This window comes from Neomonachus schauinslandi, chromosome 7 (genome assembly GCF_002201575.2).
Source record: "Neomonachus schauinslandi chromosome 7, ASM220157v2, whole genome shotgun sequence".
Lineage (NCBI taxonomy): Eukaryota > Metazoa > Chordata > Mammalia > Carnivora > Phocidae > Neomonachus > Neomonachus schauinslandi.
In genome coordinates this window covers 25,662,348-25,680,057 of record NC_058409.1, presented here as the reverse complement: position 1 = coordinate 25,680,057, position 17,710 = coordinate 25,662,348, and the positions used below count along the sequence as shown (strand labels likewise).

Below are 17,710 nucleotides of genomic sequence, written 5' to 3'. Positions count from 1 at the left end.
AGGGCTGGGGTCTTTAACTCGGTTTAGGCCAGCCCCTGCCTGAAGGACCCTTGCAGGCTGCGGAGTACCCCCAGCCAGTCCCGCGTTCCTGCTTTAAAGGACAGCGAGCCGCGCTTGCGGGGGTGGGGCCGGGTGGGGCACGGGTGGCGGGGGGGGGTAAGAACGAAGCCCTGCCCCCGCGCCGTCGCGCCCGCCGCCGGTCCGCGCCCCCGCTCCCCCTCCCCGTCCTCCGCCTGCGTCAGGCGATCTCGGCGGCCAGCCCCACCGGCTCTGTGACGCCACGGGTCCCGGGGTCCTCGGCGCCTGCGCCCGCTCCTATAAAGGCCGACGCCGCGCCTCGCCGCCGTAGTGGCCTTGTTCTCCGCCTTTCTCTTCTCGTAGCTGAGGCCGCTCTCTTCTTGTCAGCCTACGGCCCGCAGTCTGCCTGAGACCGAGCACCGTGAGTGGCCGGCCGCCGACCGAGCGGGAAGGGGCGGTGGCGCCGTGGATTGCCAGCTGGGTGGCCGCACGGTTGCGGCTTTGGCCTGCCGGAGGCGGGAGGCACCTGGGCCTGGCCTCCCTCAGGCCCAGTGGAACCCGTCGCGGACCTGTTCTCGGGAGGTGCCGGCGGGCCCCTCTCCTGGCCGCGCGTCCTCACGGCGCCTCGTGGGCGCTGGGGCGGGCGAAGATGCGAGCAGGGCCGGGAATTGGTCCTTCCTCGCACGGGGCGAGTGTCCGCCTGCGCGGAGCTCGGTTGCAAGGCCCAGGCTGCGGCCCGGAGCCTCCCTTGGCCCTGAGCCTGCCGGCCTCGGGGACCCAGGGCGGGGATGGCGGCGGGGCTTTCAGTGGAGGTACCTAGGCTGTCGTGAGCGTGGGCGTGTGTGCGTGTTTGTTGTTTCGGTGTCCGGAAGGAGCGTGGCGGTGGGACTCTGGGAGCGCTGCATTTTTCGCTCCCATCCTTTCTCTTCATTTTATCTGGCGTCACTAGTCACCGGTCCTGGCTAACTGTGCTTGGGCCGCATGTTTGCCCAGCAGGCTGCCTGCGCCTTCAGAATTTCTCTCCATTATTTTGCCATAGCTTGGAGTTGGTGAAACAACTTGAAATAGCAGATGTTCTTATGGTAGTGGCGTGACTTTTAGGAGGCCCAACTCTTTCAAAGCCAGACACTTCAAGTTTTACAGGAATTGGAGGTTTACCTGGATAAAGATCTTAGGTTAGGCTTTGGGGGTCATGAATTTTTCATCAGAGCCTCACAATAGAATGTATCTGTGTCGTAGAGCAATGCAGACTTGTCCATTCTGCTTTCAAAAAGGTGTCAGAATTCGGGTCACTGAAAACACAGGTTTTTCTTTACGTTGTTGATAGAATCTACTTCATGCCAGTCATGGAGGGTGATTGATTTTCAAGATAAGGAACTTAAGGAATTGTCTTGAAAGCATGTCAAAATCTCGTCCATTATCATCATTACACTTTTGCACTGAATTCTAGCTCTATGACATTAAAAAAAACTTCTCTTTGAGTATTAAATTTGGGATCACAAAGTGCATTCAGTTACAGATTAACCCATTGCCTCCCTGCTTATTTAATAAGATCTCAACTCCCTAGAGAGTAACTTAATACAGGAATTTGACTATGACTAAGCAGATGTGGTTATTTACCATGAGTTATTTGAAAGAAGTATGAAATGATCATCGTGCTTAAAAGTAATTTTATCAATTATATTGCCAGACTTGTCTTTCTGTAGTATTCATTCCAGTACTATGGAATATAAAAAGAACATAGAATGTTTTGTAATTAAAAATTGGGTTCCTGTTAAAATATTTCTTTGGGGGATACCTTTTGTTACTGCCTTGTCACAGGGAAGGTCCTCTGCTCTGGCCCTTCTCCATTGAATAGGACAACTGCATTATTGGCAAGCACTAAGCGACATGGAGGAACAGACATATTTGTGAACTGAAAAGTGAAATCTGAATCTCTCCAACCATGGATGAGTGAGAGCAGGATATTTCAGTGGCTGATTTTAAAACATAGCTTTACCTTTTTGCTTTCTTTCTCTGACAGCTTATTTGGGGAATGGAGATAATTGCCTAAGAAAAGCAGAATGAATATATTAACTGATTTAATGGAGGCTTTGATCCTAAAATAGGTGCAGTGAATGCTTTAAAAGCCAAATTCTACACTCTTGAGTTAATAGTGACATTGCAGGATTATGAATACCTGAGAAGCATGGGCCTTTAAAATCTATATTTGATATTTGAAGGGATCATGAAGTAATCGTTAGAGTCAGGTGTTGCTGCCCTTCCTCCTTCCCTCAAGACTCTGAAGATAAATTGATGGCTTAGAACTTTTCATTCTAAATAAGTTTTTTTTTTGTTTTTTGCTAGAACTCAAGTCCTTTGTAGTTAATTGCTTAACTAATTTTTATCTAAGAGGTACCTTTTCCCCAATGATTCAATTAATCTGAGTTAATAAATACATTTTTGAAGCAAGTAACATGTAATTTCTATGAGGATTTTAGCAGAAGAACTCAAACTCAGTAATGAAAGATAAAAAGGACTGTTAAATTTAAGTATACCTTATTTGGTTTAGCAGATTGGATGGACATTTGTTTATCCTTAAAGATACTATTATCTTATATATTTTACATTGATGCAAACATAAAATAAGAATATTCTCATACACTCTTTGGATCACAACTCATTTTTCACTGGTAAATCTCAGTATTGGGAAATTTATATCTTACTTTGTAGCTTTATTTTGGACTGACTACTCTCTGGTTTGCAGGAGGTTTACTGTGGCAGCTAACTATTCAGATGAGAGTAGTCAGTATTTAGTGAAAGCAGAAAGGCAGGCAAAGGGGTGCCTCGGTGATGCAGCCCGTTAAGCCTCCGACTCTTGGTTTTGGCTCCAGCCATGATCTCAAGGTCATGGGATAAAGACCCACATGGGGCTCTATGCTCCGCACAGAGTCTGCTTAAGATTCTCTCTCTCTCTGCCCCTCCCCAGCGTGCATATGTGTGTGCGCGCGCACGTGGTCTCTCTTTCCTGCTCTCTTTAAAATAAATATATCTTAAAAAAATAATAATAAAATAAATATATCTTTAAAAAAATGCAGGCACAGACTAAATGAGTTTATTTTAAATATATTTTGCATTCAAAATATAGGATATAACTCTTAAATTTATACCAGTAGTAAGTTCAGTAGGGCAAGCCTTAAAAACTTGTGTTCCTAGGAGTTATACTTTGAAAAAATTGACAGCAACATTTCTATGCCAGCCTGTGAATAACCATTTGCAGAGTTTTACAGGGTTATATAGATACTACATGGCCTTAGGATTTTATAGGTAATAAGTTAGAGGTCTTCTAAGAACAGACTGTAGTTTATGAAATGTATAAAACTAATCTCTCTTAAATTTCAAATTCAATATAATACCTTTTTTTAGATGCCTTCAATTAAGTTGCAGAGTTCCGATGGAGAGATATTTGAGGTTGATGTTGAAATTGCCAAACAGTCTGTGACTATCAAGACCATGTTGGAAGGTAAGTTTATTAGAAAACCTGGGTCAGGGGAGAGAGGAAGTAATATTTAGTTGGAGATAACCCGTGAACATTGAATTTATACAAGTCATCACAATTTGTCACTAAATGCTCAGGAGTATGAAGGGGTCATGTTTACATTTTTTAAATTAAAGAATTAACTGCATCTTTCTGATAGAGGACATCCTTTCTGCATTGTTTGAATAATTGGACTTTTTTCATATAGATAAGACCATAAGCTAATACTGAAGTGATTTCTAAGCATCAGACAATGACCCAACTCTGTTTCAAGTGAGTATGGATTCACAGTTTCTAATGAGAAAAATAAAAGGCTCTGAAAAAGAGATACCTTCCTATATGTATCTAAATACAGTGCTTTGTTTCAACAGAGAAGTAAGCTGAGTAGGTGTTAAACTGAGACGTCTTTTTTTAACCAAGTTTTCCATTTTGTCCATTTTGTCATTCCTCTGAAATTGCTGCAAAGCATATACACAGCACATTGAAGAAATAAGGTTAGAAAACAGGTCCTGAAACATTTTGAAACTTTAACTAGTTAAAATCAATCTTAATATTAACCAGTGGGCTGACGGACATTAATAGTATATGGAGACATTACAATTCAATTTCTAGCATTGGTGAAAAAAAGTTAACAGTAATAAGACTGTTCTTTAGTATTCAAATATAAAAGGTTTTTATGTAGCTTATGCTTAAGTGAAAAGTTATGTGCCAAGCACTAGCTATGGGGGTGAAAGGAAGATAAGTGAGAAATAGTCTTTGCTCTTGCAGAATTTATAAACTAGGAAGGGAGAAAGACACCAAAGAAGACAGACTGTCACATGGTGTAATTAGTGTGTTAGTATAGTGTGCTGAGTGGTGCCGGGGGAATGTCTTGGCTGATGTTATTTTTCAAGCTTGTGGAGAGACTACAGTGGGTAGTACTAATGAGGTGATAATTTCAAATCTAGTAAAATTAGGGTGTTTTGGGAGATTATTCTGAGGTAAAGTAGACAAGATGTGTTAGAGAAAAGTAGAGTCGAGGTTTTTGGTTGGGGTTTATTGGTATGGAATGAGATTGTGTTATTGTAGTTGGTAGAACTGAAGAATGGGTTTGAGAGAAATGGGAAAAAAATGACTTTGAGGTGACCATGTTAGGTATGTTTGATCCCCCTGCCCAGAAGATTTTTGTAACAGTCTACTAGGCAGTTGAGTATGTGGATCTTGGCCTCTGAGCTGTGGGCTGCTGGAGATACATAGACTTTGTGTGGTGGATTATAGGAGTATTTATCTATGGGAGTAAATGAGGTTGGCAGTCAGCTATATTGGAATGGCAGGCAGGTGGTGTTTCTCGAGTAGAAGTCAGAAGTGGAGAATCGGTGGAGTAAGATTTATGGAAGCCAAGGGAAGAGGGAGGCATTTTGAGGTGACCAGAATGATTATCACATTCATATACTGCACAGTTGTCATTTGGAATTTCATAGTAAGAGGATTTCTTAATGGCATTTATTAGGTGTGGTAGAGGCAAAAGCTAAATTGCAGAGGGTGTGTCTTTTCTAAGCTGGTGACTTCTGTTTGCTGATAAAAGCTGAACATGTAACTCTTTTTTGGTAATTAGTACCAATCATGTGGCACTTACAGTCTTGTATCCTGGTAACTTAAATAAAGAGATCACTTCTATTAAGTTGTAAACCCCTTGGTACATCCCACAGTCACTGTTCACCAAGTACCTGTTGAATGAAGAACTATGGTATGGTCACTAATAAAGAGTGAAAGCAATCCAAGTGTCCCTAAAGGCAGGTGAGTAAGGCTTTATCTAGAAGATGTAGAAACTGATACCCAAATTTGCTGCCTGAATACTTGCTTTGACAATGGAAATGTTCTTTATTTCATCTTAGTTGGTGTCTGGCACACTAATCTGTCCTGTGCTGCTTCAAAGAAGCATTTGCCAGTGTAAGAACATAGGGCTCCTGAAGGTTTTCCACGCCTCTGATCACTGAAGCAAGGGGAGTGATAGACAGCAACAGTTAAATGATTCTTTTCTTCCATAGCCTTTGGGTATCAGAGGGTGAATGGTTTTAAGTACCAGTGGTTTATATAGAATTCTAACTGGTTCAGGATTGGAGTCTATTGAATTTGGCAACTTACTGCTTTTCTTGTTTTGCATCTGCAGTATCTCTGATAAGGGTTTTTTTGTGACTTAGAAAACAAAAATAAAACCTAATCACAGGATAATCAGAAGTGAAAATCTTGGCATGTGTACATGTGGATTGACTGATTTGTTCAAGTCCAGGTTGTGGTATCAGGATACAGTTGTCTTTCAGAAGTCCTTGAAACTAAATAGCTTAAAGGAATGACTGTTGATACTTGTGCATTCAGTCTAAAAGTAGAAAAGACATTGTACATCCTTAGTTTAAATGCTAGAGAAGTGATCTTTTACAACTGTAAGGCCCTTATTTTTAATACGACTTAAGTCTTCTTCCAAATAATGTTTGGATCTAAACTAGTTGGTCTTCTGTATTATGTTTTCTGTACTATCTTGATTCCCCAAACACAAGTATTTTATATAGTGTAACTTTGTTTTCTCCCCTCTGATTAAGAATACTTCATACTTGTACAGGAAAAGCAAAAGTGGCTTAGTCCAAATTGACACAGTCATTTTTAAAGTTTTACTCTAGATTGAGATGGGATCAAGGAGCAACATTAGTAGAAAGGAGGAGGGGAAATGAGTGATCCATCTCTACAGGAAAATAAGATACTTCTTGAATCTAATCTTTACCACTCCAGTGAAACTGCTCGTTAAGCTCCGTGACTGCCATGTTGTCATGTGCGTCGTTTTATGTTTGATTTCTCATCTAGACCAGTTGACACCATTTGATCATCCCCTTCTACATTCCACTTCCAGGATACTTTAGTTACTACTTACTCACTCACAGCTTTTTGTCTTCTCATTTTTAATGCTTGTAATTCCCAAGGGCTGGGTTAATCATGGAACCTCTTCATCATATTTATACTCCTTCATTCCCTTGGTCATCTCACCTAGTCTGATAGTGTTATAAGCCATCTATACACCAATTCCCCAAACTATCCACAATTTTGATCTCTTTTGGTGTTTAGACTTGGCATAATTTAACTGCTTGGTCTACCCTTGCATCTCTAATAGGTATCTCAGACTTAAGAAACTAGAGTTCTTAATTCCCAGCCCTTCACAGTAAAAGTTCTCTGACAGCCTTCCCCATATCAGTTAATGGTAACTGCAATGGCAGTTTCATCCATCTAGTTGTTAATGTCATAAACCTTAGTCTTCCCTGACTCACATTGTGCTTGCCATCTGTTGGCAAATCTTTTTGCCTCTGCCATCGAAATGCGTCCAGAATTGGATCATTTCTTCTTCCATGGCTGTAAACCTGTATAAGCCACCCACCGTCTTGTGCTTGGATTATTGCCAGCCCCATAGTTGATTTCCTTCTTTTCTCTGCTGCTCTCTACTATCTCTTCCCAATACAGTAGCTAAAATGTTTGAGACCCTGTTACCATCAGGTCCCCTGTCACTGGTCTCATCTACTCCTTTCACCCTTGCTAACCATGCTCTAGTAACACTAGATTGCTTTAGTGTTATTAGGACATTCCAGGCTGTCCTATCAGAAGGCCTTTGCATTTGTCATTTCCACTGCTTAGGTGTTCTCTCTCCTTTAGGATTTTACTACAGTGTCATTTTGTCAGTGAGACATCTTGAGCAGTTCTATCTAAAATTGCAACAATTCTTTTCTGTCCTCCGGTATTCATTGCTGACTCTCCATTGCTTGGGACACCTGTTACACATTGGGGCTCAAATGGTTTGACTCAACACTGGCCATGTCAGCATAACTGATACTCAGCTATAACCAATATAGAGCTGAAGTAACTTGCGGCCTCTAATACTGGTACTTGCTAACTATTAAATAACTTTGGGCACCTCTTTTTTAAGTCATGTAGAAACTGAAGGACAGACCCATTGGCATGAAAAATACTCTTACTTAGAATCTTTAATTTTTATTTGTTTTAAAGATTTTATTTATTTGCCAGAGAGAGCGAGCGAGCACACAGGGAGAGTGGTAGGCAGAGGGAGAAGCAGTCTCCCCTCTGAGCAAGGAGCCCGATGTGGGACTTGATCCCAGGACCCTGGGCTCATGACCTGAGCCAAAGGCAGACGCTTAACCGACTGAGCCACCCAGGCGTCCCTAAGTAACAGGGATTTTAATTTTAAGTTTTTTCTTTGGACTTAACCGATCACTTTGAGAATTTGGAAGTTAGTCTTTTTACTAGGACAACCTGTAGATTCAAAATTATAGATAATATATATGTGATGAATAACGGGTATACACTGAAATTGAGTCCCTCAACCCACATTGTTGTTAACTTCCCTACAGATAATATTGTTAACAATTTCTTATGTATCCTTCTGGAGATATTTTAAAATTTAAATACATAAGTGTAGGGGCGCCTGGGTGGCTCAGTCAGTTAAGCGTCTGCCTTCGGCTCAGGTCATGATCCCAGGGTCCTGGGATCGGGCCCCGCATTGGACTCCCTGCTCTGTGGGAAGTCTGCTTCTCCCTCTGCCTCTCCCCTTGCTTGTGTTCCTGCTCTTGCTATCTCTCTCTGTCAAATAAATAAAATCTTAAAAAAACAACAAACAAAACCTTAATCCTGAAATCATACCCAGTATGTATGGAGCTGCCTGCCTTATTTTTGTCAGTGGCTGCATGATTTGTTGTGTGTGTATATATATACATCTTTGGGCTTTGGATTTTAATAGATTGAGATTCTGTTACTTGAAATACTTTTTATTCTATTTTTCTAAATGCTGCCCATCTAAAGAGTTTGGTATAAAAAGTAAGGATAAGGGTCTGGCTTCAATTCCCTCCCCCCTACACACATGGCTTTCCAGTCATCTCAATCCCCCTTGTTATTAAGTTACTTTTCTTCCTCATTAAGGATTCTGTTTATGTAATATTCCTGTATTTGTCTACTCATACAATTTAATATAGTTTTGGGTGGTTTATGGACCTCTAATGTTAGAAACTGCTTATTTTAAATGCTCATAAGAGAACTGTTTTAAGTAGAGGATTTTTCATGGTCTTTTAGACAACGTCTTACAAGGTACTTGAGATGTCTGGTTGGTGTAAATGTTATAATAGAATTAGGAAATAATGATAGCTCTCTTCTGGTTTTCTTAGATTTGGGAATGGATGATGAGGGAGATGATGACCCAGTTCCTCTACCAAATGTTAACGCAGCAATATTAAAAAAGGTAAGGTAACAAACTATGTACTTGAATATGTACTTTTCTTTTGTCATTTAACATCTTGGTGATCTTCCTATACTGCTACATAGGTAGCTTCCTTACCCAGACAGATTATGACTCTAGGTGTCTGTTGTATTTATTTAACCAGGCCCTGTGAATATTTGAGTTGTGTAGTCTTTTTTTTTTTTTTGAGTAGGCTCCATGCCCAGTGCAGAGCGCAGTGTGGGGCTTGAGCTCACCACCCTGACATCAAGACCTGAGCTGAGATCAAGAGTCGGACACTTAAACCGACTGAGCCACCCAGTCACCCCAAGTTGTGTAGTCTTTTTGATAAAAACATTTAAATTACTGAAATATAACAGTATGTGCTTAGCAAAAAGGAAAAAATTTTTTGTTTGTCCACTGAATAGCTGTGCCTCAAAGGGAGCTTGAGAACAAATGTACCCCCACTGTTGATCACCTTACCTTGTGTTTAAGCATAAAAGGCTCTTGACATTGAATAGAATTTTAGTGTTTCAGGGCACATGGCTCCTTAACAGAGCCAGCTATTTACTTGCATGCTCATTTGGAGAAACAGCACCTAGTTTTTACAGGGCAGAGGAAATAAGCAAGGCTTAGAGATGGGAATGGTTGGTTCCATTTGGCCCTTTCTCAGAGATTTTCAAAAGTCATTAGCCATATGCAATTTCATCTTCTGCTTTCTCTTGACCCTGGTGTAAGATGCAGCTGTGCTGCATATTTTTCCATGTCTTACCATAATTGGCTATTATCAGTTCTTTTAATTGCTCTAGACTGGGTAAAAAGTGATTCTCTAAGCCTGAACATTTTTTACATGTATTACTGGCCATTTATATTTCCTGCTTTGTTTTCCTTTGCAGGTCTTTCTAATGGGCTTTTTAAAAAATTGTTATAAATATACATAACATCAAAATTACCATTTTTAACTTTTTTATGTAGACAGTTCAGTGACATTAAGTACATTTGCATTGCTGTGCAGTCACCATGACTTACCATCTCCAGAAATTTTTCATCATTGCAAACTGAAACTCTGTACCCTTTAAACAATAACTCATCAATACTCCCTGCCTCCAGCCCCTTGTAACCACTATTCTGCTTTCTGTCTCTATGAATTGGACTGTTGTGGGTACCTCCTGTAAGTGGGATTATACAATATTTGTCTTTTTGTTTCTGGCTTACTTCGCTTTGCATAATGTTTTCAAGGTTCATCCATTTTGTAGTCTAGTGGGCTTTTTATAGGAGTTGTTTATATAGCATTTCTATCACTTTGCATTGTTTTATGTCCATTTATATTTTATGGTTTAGAAGCTTTATATTTTATCTAGTTAGATCTTCTGGGTATTGTCTTGCAATTAATATTATATACTAATGTAAAGTGCATCTAAAAGGACTTAGTTTGCACTCATTCAAATGCCAGGTATTTTTTAGGTGCTGGAAGTATAGCAGTGAACCAGAGAGGCTCTGCCCTTAGGGAATTAACATTCTAAAAGTGTGGGGGAAATGTATAATGTAAGAAATATGTCAGATGGGAAAGCTATGGAGTATAAGTGGGTTGATTGGTGGAGAGTTAGCTATTTTTAAAATAAAGGTGGTCAGGAAATGCCTTACTGAGAAGTTGATCTTTGAACAAAGACATGAATATGTGGGGGAAGAGAATTGTGGGCATTGGGATCAAGTGCAGTGACCCTAAGACAAGAGCATGCTCTACCTTTTGAGGAAAGGTGGGGAGGCAAGTGTGGTGACTAGAGCATAGTGAACAAGCAAGGAGTTAGTACAGAAGGTCAGAGTTGATGGGCTGGGTGATACAGGGCCACTTCTGAGAGTAAGGTTTTTTTTTATTTGCATTATTAAGTCTTAGGCATATTTAAACTTACACACTGAATAATTGCGAGATCCAAAAACTGTAAAAGTACACAGTAAAATCTCCCATCCTTGTCTCAATCTGACCTGAAACTCCCTTAAGTAATAATAATCAACATTAATTTTTTTATTATTATTTTTTTAAAGATTTTATTTATTTATTTGACAGAGAGAGAAGACCGTGAGAGAGGGAACACAAGTAGGGGGAGAGGGAGAAGGAGACTTCCCGCTGAGCAGGGAGCCCGATGCAGGGCTCGATCCCAGGACCCTGGGACGATGACCTGAGCAGAAGGCAGACATTTAACGAATGAGCCACCTAGGCGCCGCACCCCTCAACGTTAATTTCTTACATGCTCTCTTAAGAGTTTTTTTTAATGCCTACATAAACAAATACTAATTGCTGTTTTTTTTTTATACAACTGGAATACTTCTTTTTTTTTTTTTAAGATTTTATTTATTTATTTGAGAGAGAGAGAATGAGAGACAGAGAGCATGAGAGGGAGGAGGGCCAGAGGGAGAAGCAGACTCCCTGCCGAGCAGGGAGCCCGATGCGGGACTCGATCCCGGGACTCCAGGATCATGACCTGAGCTGAAGGCAGTCACTTAACCAACTGAGCCACCCAGGCGCCCACAGCTGGAATACTTCTTAAAAAGATAATATTTCATGAAAACTCGTAGCTTGGCTTTTCCTTCTAGAATAGATCTTTCCTTTTTTACCTCTGACAGTATAATTTCTTAGCTCTGCCTTTTTTTTTTTTTCAGCATTTTTTATTTCTCCAGCATTATATACTATGAACAAAATTTGATCATACAGAAAAGTGATATTACACAGCAAAACCCCATTTACCTGCCACCTAGATTCTACAACTTGTAACACTTTCAGTGTTGATTTAGGCTTTTATGATAGTACATGTGGTCTAACCTGCTTCCTGAAACTTGATATATGTTTATTCCCCTATGAAGGGGACATTTCTGCTTTTCTTACTTTGTTCTTACACTCAGTAGTCTCGTGGTATTTAGAATTGCTTGGTGATAATGTATGCATATCCTCATCTTCACTAGGTATAGGTAGTTGCTAGATTACTTTTCAAAGGGATTATACCAATTTACACTCTCCATTATAAGAGTTCATGTTATCCTCACAATGTTGCCAGTGATGAGCATCAAAATCTTTTTTTTTGGTCATTCTAGAGTAGGACCTGACTGGAGTATTGATTTTTGTATCTAATGAGACTGCGCATTTTCTCCTGTTTGAGTATTCAGATTTCCTTTGTGAATAGCCTGTTCATATCTATAGCCCGTTTCTTTGTAGTGATTTTTTTTCTTTTTAAAGTAAGCTCTGTGCCCAATGTGGGGTTCAAACTCACAATCCTGAGATTGAATCACATGTTCTACTGCCTGAGTCAGCTGGGTGCCCCATGTTGTAGTGATTTTCAAAATTTATATTCTAGAGGGTAATCAATTACTTGTTCATGTTGCACATATTTTCCACTCATTATCCTGTCTGACGTTGTGTATTTTTTTTGCGAGGAGCTTTTTAATGTGGTCAAAATAGCAATCTATCTGCAAGGTTTGCTCTTCTCTAAGATCTTCCAGCCTCTAGGGTTGTGAAGATTCCTCAAGCTTCAGTTTTGCTTTTCAAGCTCGGCCAGTAATTTGCTTACTCAAGTCAGCTTCTAGCTAGTTCTTAGCCCATTGTTAGGAATAACCTTGCCCCAGTAGTGGCATGAGTACCTTGTGACATAATGCCACAAAGGAATGAACTTTCTTTGTTACAGGTCATTCAGTGGTGCACCCACCACAAGGATGACCCCCCTCCTCCCGAGGATGATGAGAACAAAGAAAAGCGGACAGATGATATCCCTGTTTGGGACCAAGAATTCCTGAAAGTTGACCAAGGAACACTTTTTGAACTTATTCTGGTATGTTTCTTAATGCATTCTTTAAGATATCTCTAGTTCAGAGCCTTTAGCACTTGTAAGAGAGTTTGTTAAATTCACTGTTACTGAATTTTAATTCTCTCTCAACTCAAGTACGGTGGTATATTTAAATTCACATATTAACAATCATGTTAAATGCAAATGGTCTAAACAAAACAATTAAAGGGTACAGATTGTCACATCGGATTAAGAAAAAAAGGTTCAGCTATGGTGTCTCCAAAACACCCACTTTAAAGACACACTTGATTAAATTATGATTAAAGATTAAATTGTGCTAACAGTAATCAAAAGAAAACTGCAGTGACTATTTTAAAGTAGATTTCAGAGCAAAGAATATCAGCAGGATTAAAGAGGGTCATTGCATAATGGTAAAGGGATCAGTCCAATATTAAGAGGACATGACAGTCCTACATGTTTATCTATCTAAAAGATTTCCAAAAAGTGAAACAAAAACCAATAGAACTCAAAGGATAAATAGACAAATCCACTGTCTCCTGTCTCCCCTTAATTGATAAAACAAGTAGAACGAGTAAGGATGTAGAAGATTCAAATAACACTATTGACAGACTTGTTCTGATAGACATTTATAGACCATTAAATCTCATGACATGCAATGAATGCATTTTCAAGTGTGTACTATTAAGATCGACATGTTCAAGGTAAAACACAAGTCTCAAATTTGAAAGGATTCAAGGCACACTGTTTTCTGATCACAGTGAAATTAAATTAGAAGTCAATGAGTGAAAGCTATCTGGAAAAACTTAAGTAACTTCTCAGTAACCCATGAGTCAAAGAAGAAATCAAAAGAAAAATTGGAAAAGAGAATTAGAAATTTTATGCCAGAAAGTATTTTGATCTGAATGGAAATAAAAGCCAACATACGAGAATGTATGAGATGTAGCTGAAGTAGTATTCAGAGGGAAGTTGGTAGCACGAAAGCACCTGTATTGGAAAAGAAAAAAGTCTCAAATCAGTGATCTAAGCTTTTACCTTAAACTAGTCAAAGATGAAATTAAACCCAAAGAAAGGAAATGTTAAAGGTAGGAGCATAAATTTATATAACAGAAAACAGGAGAGAAAACCAAAGAATCTAAAAGCTCACTTTTTGAGAAGATCAGTAAAATGCAACGCTGTTATTGCTTCTGCCTCTCTAAATACTTCTGTCAAGATTTGCCATGTGGTGCTTATGTGCCTGTGAGCACACACACACACCCACAAGTAGTGACCATTCTTTAGCATTTGAGGTGGTGTGGTTTGCTTAAAGCAGCAGCAGGACTCCATATTACAGAAGGTGTAACGAAGGGGATGTATGAAAATATTTCACCAAAGAATCTGATTTTCCCTTTAATTTCATGAAATTAGCATTTTAAGCTTAATTAGTATGGATTTACAGTCACTAACTTTGGATTTAGTTTAAAACATCACATATACTTAAATGAAAACAACACTTTCCAGGCTGCGAACTACTTAGATATCAAAGGTTTGCTTGATGTTACATGCAAGACTGTTGCCAATATGATCAAGGGGAAAACTCCTGAGGAGATCCGCAAGACCTTCAATATCAAAAATGACTTTACTGAAGAAGAGGAAGCCCAGGTAAGTTGCTCACAGCTTGTTCCTGATCACATGCTTTTTTTAAAAAAAAAAAAGTAAAACTCAAAACATGCCTGGAGATGGGTCTCTGTTAAGGAGACTTGACTTTCTGAAAGATGATAATAGGTACTTTCTGTGTCATAAAAAATACTCTTGTCGAGAGATTGGTCTGTGAGTCTAAACACTTACGTGCTACCGCTCTTGTATAAGCATAAGAACAATTAGTTTTCAACGAAAGGTGCTCTTTGATATTTACTCCTTCACAGTTACTGGTTTGGGCACCTGGGACCTTAAATGTAAGCCATAACTATTTGACTTCAGAACAGCAACCCCTGTGGGTGTTCTGCCAGGATACTTGAAAGCAACTTAGTGAATGGGGGAAGAAATGAATGAATAGATCAGTGTTGACACAGCTACAGACTAAAATAATGTGAATGAAGTATTTGAATTTGCTGTCAGTTCTGGTGACTGAAGCTTTAATTGCCCCATTGCTTTTGCTTTTTTGATCATTTCAGCAGGGCAGAATAAAAACCTGGGGAGGCGAAGAAGGGTAAGGAAGTGTACTCATAACTGGGTATTTTTCTAGTTTTCCGTCTGTCCCTTTGTGACCCTCCTCATGGGCTGTTAATGAATCATCAGGTAGTAGTCTTAAGAAAGACTACTTAAGGTACTTCCTTCTATCTGTCTCTTCTAGGTACGCAAAGAGAACCAGTGGTGTGAAGAGAAGTGAAATGTTATGCCTGACACTGTAAGGATTGTTCCAAATACTAGTTGCACTGCTCTGTTTATAATTGTTAATATTAGACAAACAGTAGACAAATGGCAGCAGCAAATCAGTTGTTTAAGCAGAATATTGTCCTCCTTGCATGTGTAGTTTGAGTACAGATTCCAAACTTATGGCTGAGTTTCTTCTAGTATGGATCAAAAGTTTCTTTTTTCTTTGCTCTAAATAAACCTGAACTGTGGGTTCTCTGTAGAAGGTGGCATCTTGGGCTTTCCGAAACTCTCTTTGTAAAGCGATTTCTGCCTAGTTTATTGTCTAGTTAACTTTAGTTTAATGACCTTTTAAAAGTTGGCATTGTAAATAAAACAAGTTGAAAAAAGTTTTCTGAAATAGAATTAACAACATATTCTTTTTATTCATGAGTTGGAAACTGGAGAAAGGCTACCTGAGGTAAATGTTTTGAGTGGGGTTATTAGGATGTCTTCCAGCTTCCTGGAGTCAAGGAGTACCCCTGGTATTGATTAGCCTGTATGTAGCAGGGCTCCCTTAATTGGATCTAAGGACTTGTTTTTGCATTTTTAATCCTCAGCTTTGAATATGTTGGCTAGAGACTCAGTTACTACTCAGTTTGTGGTTTTGGGGGGAATATAGCCAGTCTGTTAGCTTTTCGATTAAAAAAGACAAATAACTCATGTGGTTATGTCATCTTCTTATAATCATTGATCCCATGTGGGGGAAACTTCACACTACTTGCATGTAAAAAATAATTTAACCTTTAACGTTAAAATGTCTGGCAAAACCTAGAAAGCATCCATCATGAATGCAAGATACTTTCAATAAAAAATAAGTTACGTAGTAGGTGGTAAATGCTTTGCTTTTGTGTACTTAACTGTGTCTATTCACTTACTATTAAATGAGTTAAGTATATGTATGGTTCTGTAGCTGGAGACTGCTTGCAGGAAGTTGATGTCCTAGCTCGCTGGAGGTTGCTGACCTAACCATTGGGTTCTGATAGACTTGTGTCTCTTCTGATGGTCATGATCTGGTTCCCTGGAGCCAGTGCTTCAGTTCTTACTGGTGCACGTGGCTGCACAGGACTGCACTCACTGTTCCCAGCTTCTGCCCTACAGTAGAATGAAGTTTTCTTGGTGCTTGAGACGGCTCACAAATTGTTATCTTTTTCTTTCCTCCTTGTGCTCCCTTTCCTCTTGCTTTCCCATTTAGTATCATCTCTATTCACATGTAGTCCTACTGCATTCTCTTCATGTTTACTGTGAGCCGTTTTGGCTCAGATTATTCGCTGATAGTAGTTTGCCTTTATACTTCACTTCTCATTTGCCCTGAATCTGTATCTTGTTTAATAAAGTCCCATATACTATCTCACATGAATTCCTATTTGTCGTCTGTACCAGAGATTGCAAACTACAGCCCGTGTGTGGGTGAAATCCAGCCCACAGCCTATTTTTGCAGTCTTTGAGTTAACAATGGTTTTATGTCTTTAAAGGATTATTAAAAAATCAATACAGGAGACTGTATTTGACTTGAAAAGCCTAAAATGTTTATTCTCTGGCCCTTGAGAGAAAAAGTTTGCCGACCCTTATGACTGCTTCTGGATCCCTGATTCCCTTTATTCTCAGGAATTAGTTTGTTTTCCATCTGTCCTGGGTTCACTTGGGAAGGTAGCAGAATTCAATCCTAGCTGGAGTGTCTCACCTTTAATTCCCACCATAACAGTCAGTTCTTGCGAAAAGTTTAACCACCCCCAGCAAGATCTCTAGCATGATTGTGAAAAATAGAACTCTTGGACACCTGGGTGGCTCAGTCGTTGGGTGTTTGCCTTCGGCTCAGGTCATGATCCCAGGGTCCTGGGATCGAGCCCCGCATTGGGCTCCCTGCTCCATGGAAAGCCTGCTTCTCCTTCTTCCACTCCCCCTGCTTGTGTTCCCTCTCTCGCTGTCTCTCTCTCTGTCAAATAAATAAAATCTTAAAAAAAAAAAAAAAATAGAACTCTTAACTGAAAGTACAGGATTGTTAGCACATGCCTTGTGTAGTTTGGAAAGGAAATAACAGCTTCCAGGAGACAAAACCTATTACTTTTCTCTGTTAGTTCTGAATCTCTATAACCCCCAAGGATCGTTGGGATTACAGGTCTAAATAATGGCACTACCCATATTTAAAGGACACTGGGATCTTTTTGAATAGGTGAGACTGAGTGGACAGACAATATAGTAGTTAAGATTTTTGTTCTCTTCCTGATTTTCTGTAGACTGTGGCCCTAGGCTTTAAATAAAACGTCCTGATAATTTTAAACTCTCAGGTTTCATAAAGACCTGACAGCTCATATAAGAGAAAATAGGCCATTTTTGGACATTGTGTGCCCACATCAGTCATAGGTAGGGTGCTCAGAGACACTGCAGACTGGCTGCTGCGTGCTGCCTGCCCTATTCGCTCTTGCCTGCTAGTTGCTATTTCTTTAATAAGTCTTCCAAGAGTTTTCTGGGCCCTCACCTTACCCAGGGCAAGTGAGTGGCTCTTTCCCATTATCCATAGTAGCCAAATCTGTCTCCAGAGATACACTCTCTCCTACCCTCTCACTTCCCAGCTGTTCTAAACTAATACTGTGGCACAAAGTCATACTGTGAGGCTGGACTCCTGTTTCTGCCTCTTAGTGCCTACCTGGCCTCGGGTAAGTTGGAAATGGTAGCTATGTGCAGAGTGGTGCTGTTGGTGATGAAGACCCCCGTGTGATAGTTCTTTGGCTTCTCAGCTTTTCATTGACT

At 39.9% G+C, this 17,710-nt stretch overlaps 1 protein-coding gene across 1 annotated transcript; it reads left to right on the top strand.

The window, feature by feature from the left end:
- The first annotated feature begins 288 nt into the window (after positions 1-288).
- SKP1 (S-phase kinase associated protein 1) lies at positions 289-16,310 on the top strand. The gene is made up of 6 exons (XM_021702156.2): positions 289-439; positions 3,424-3,520; positions 8,728-8,801; positions 12,452-12,595; positions 14,069-14,209; positions 14,901-16,310. The coding sequence occupies exons 2-6, from the start codon at positions 3,424-3,426 to the stop codon at positions 14,934-14,936; spliced, it is 492 nt and encodes a 163-aa protein (XP_021557831.1). The 5' UTR covers positions 289-439; the 3' UTR covers positions 14,937-16,310.
- The last annotated feature ends 1,400 nt before the right edge of the window (positions 16,311-17,710 follow it).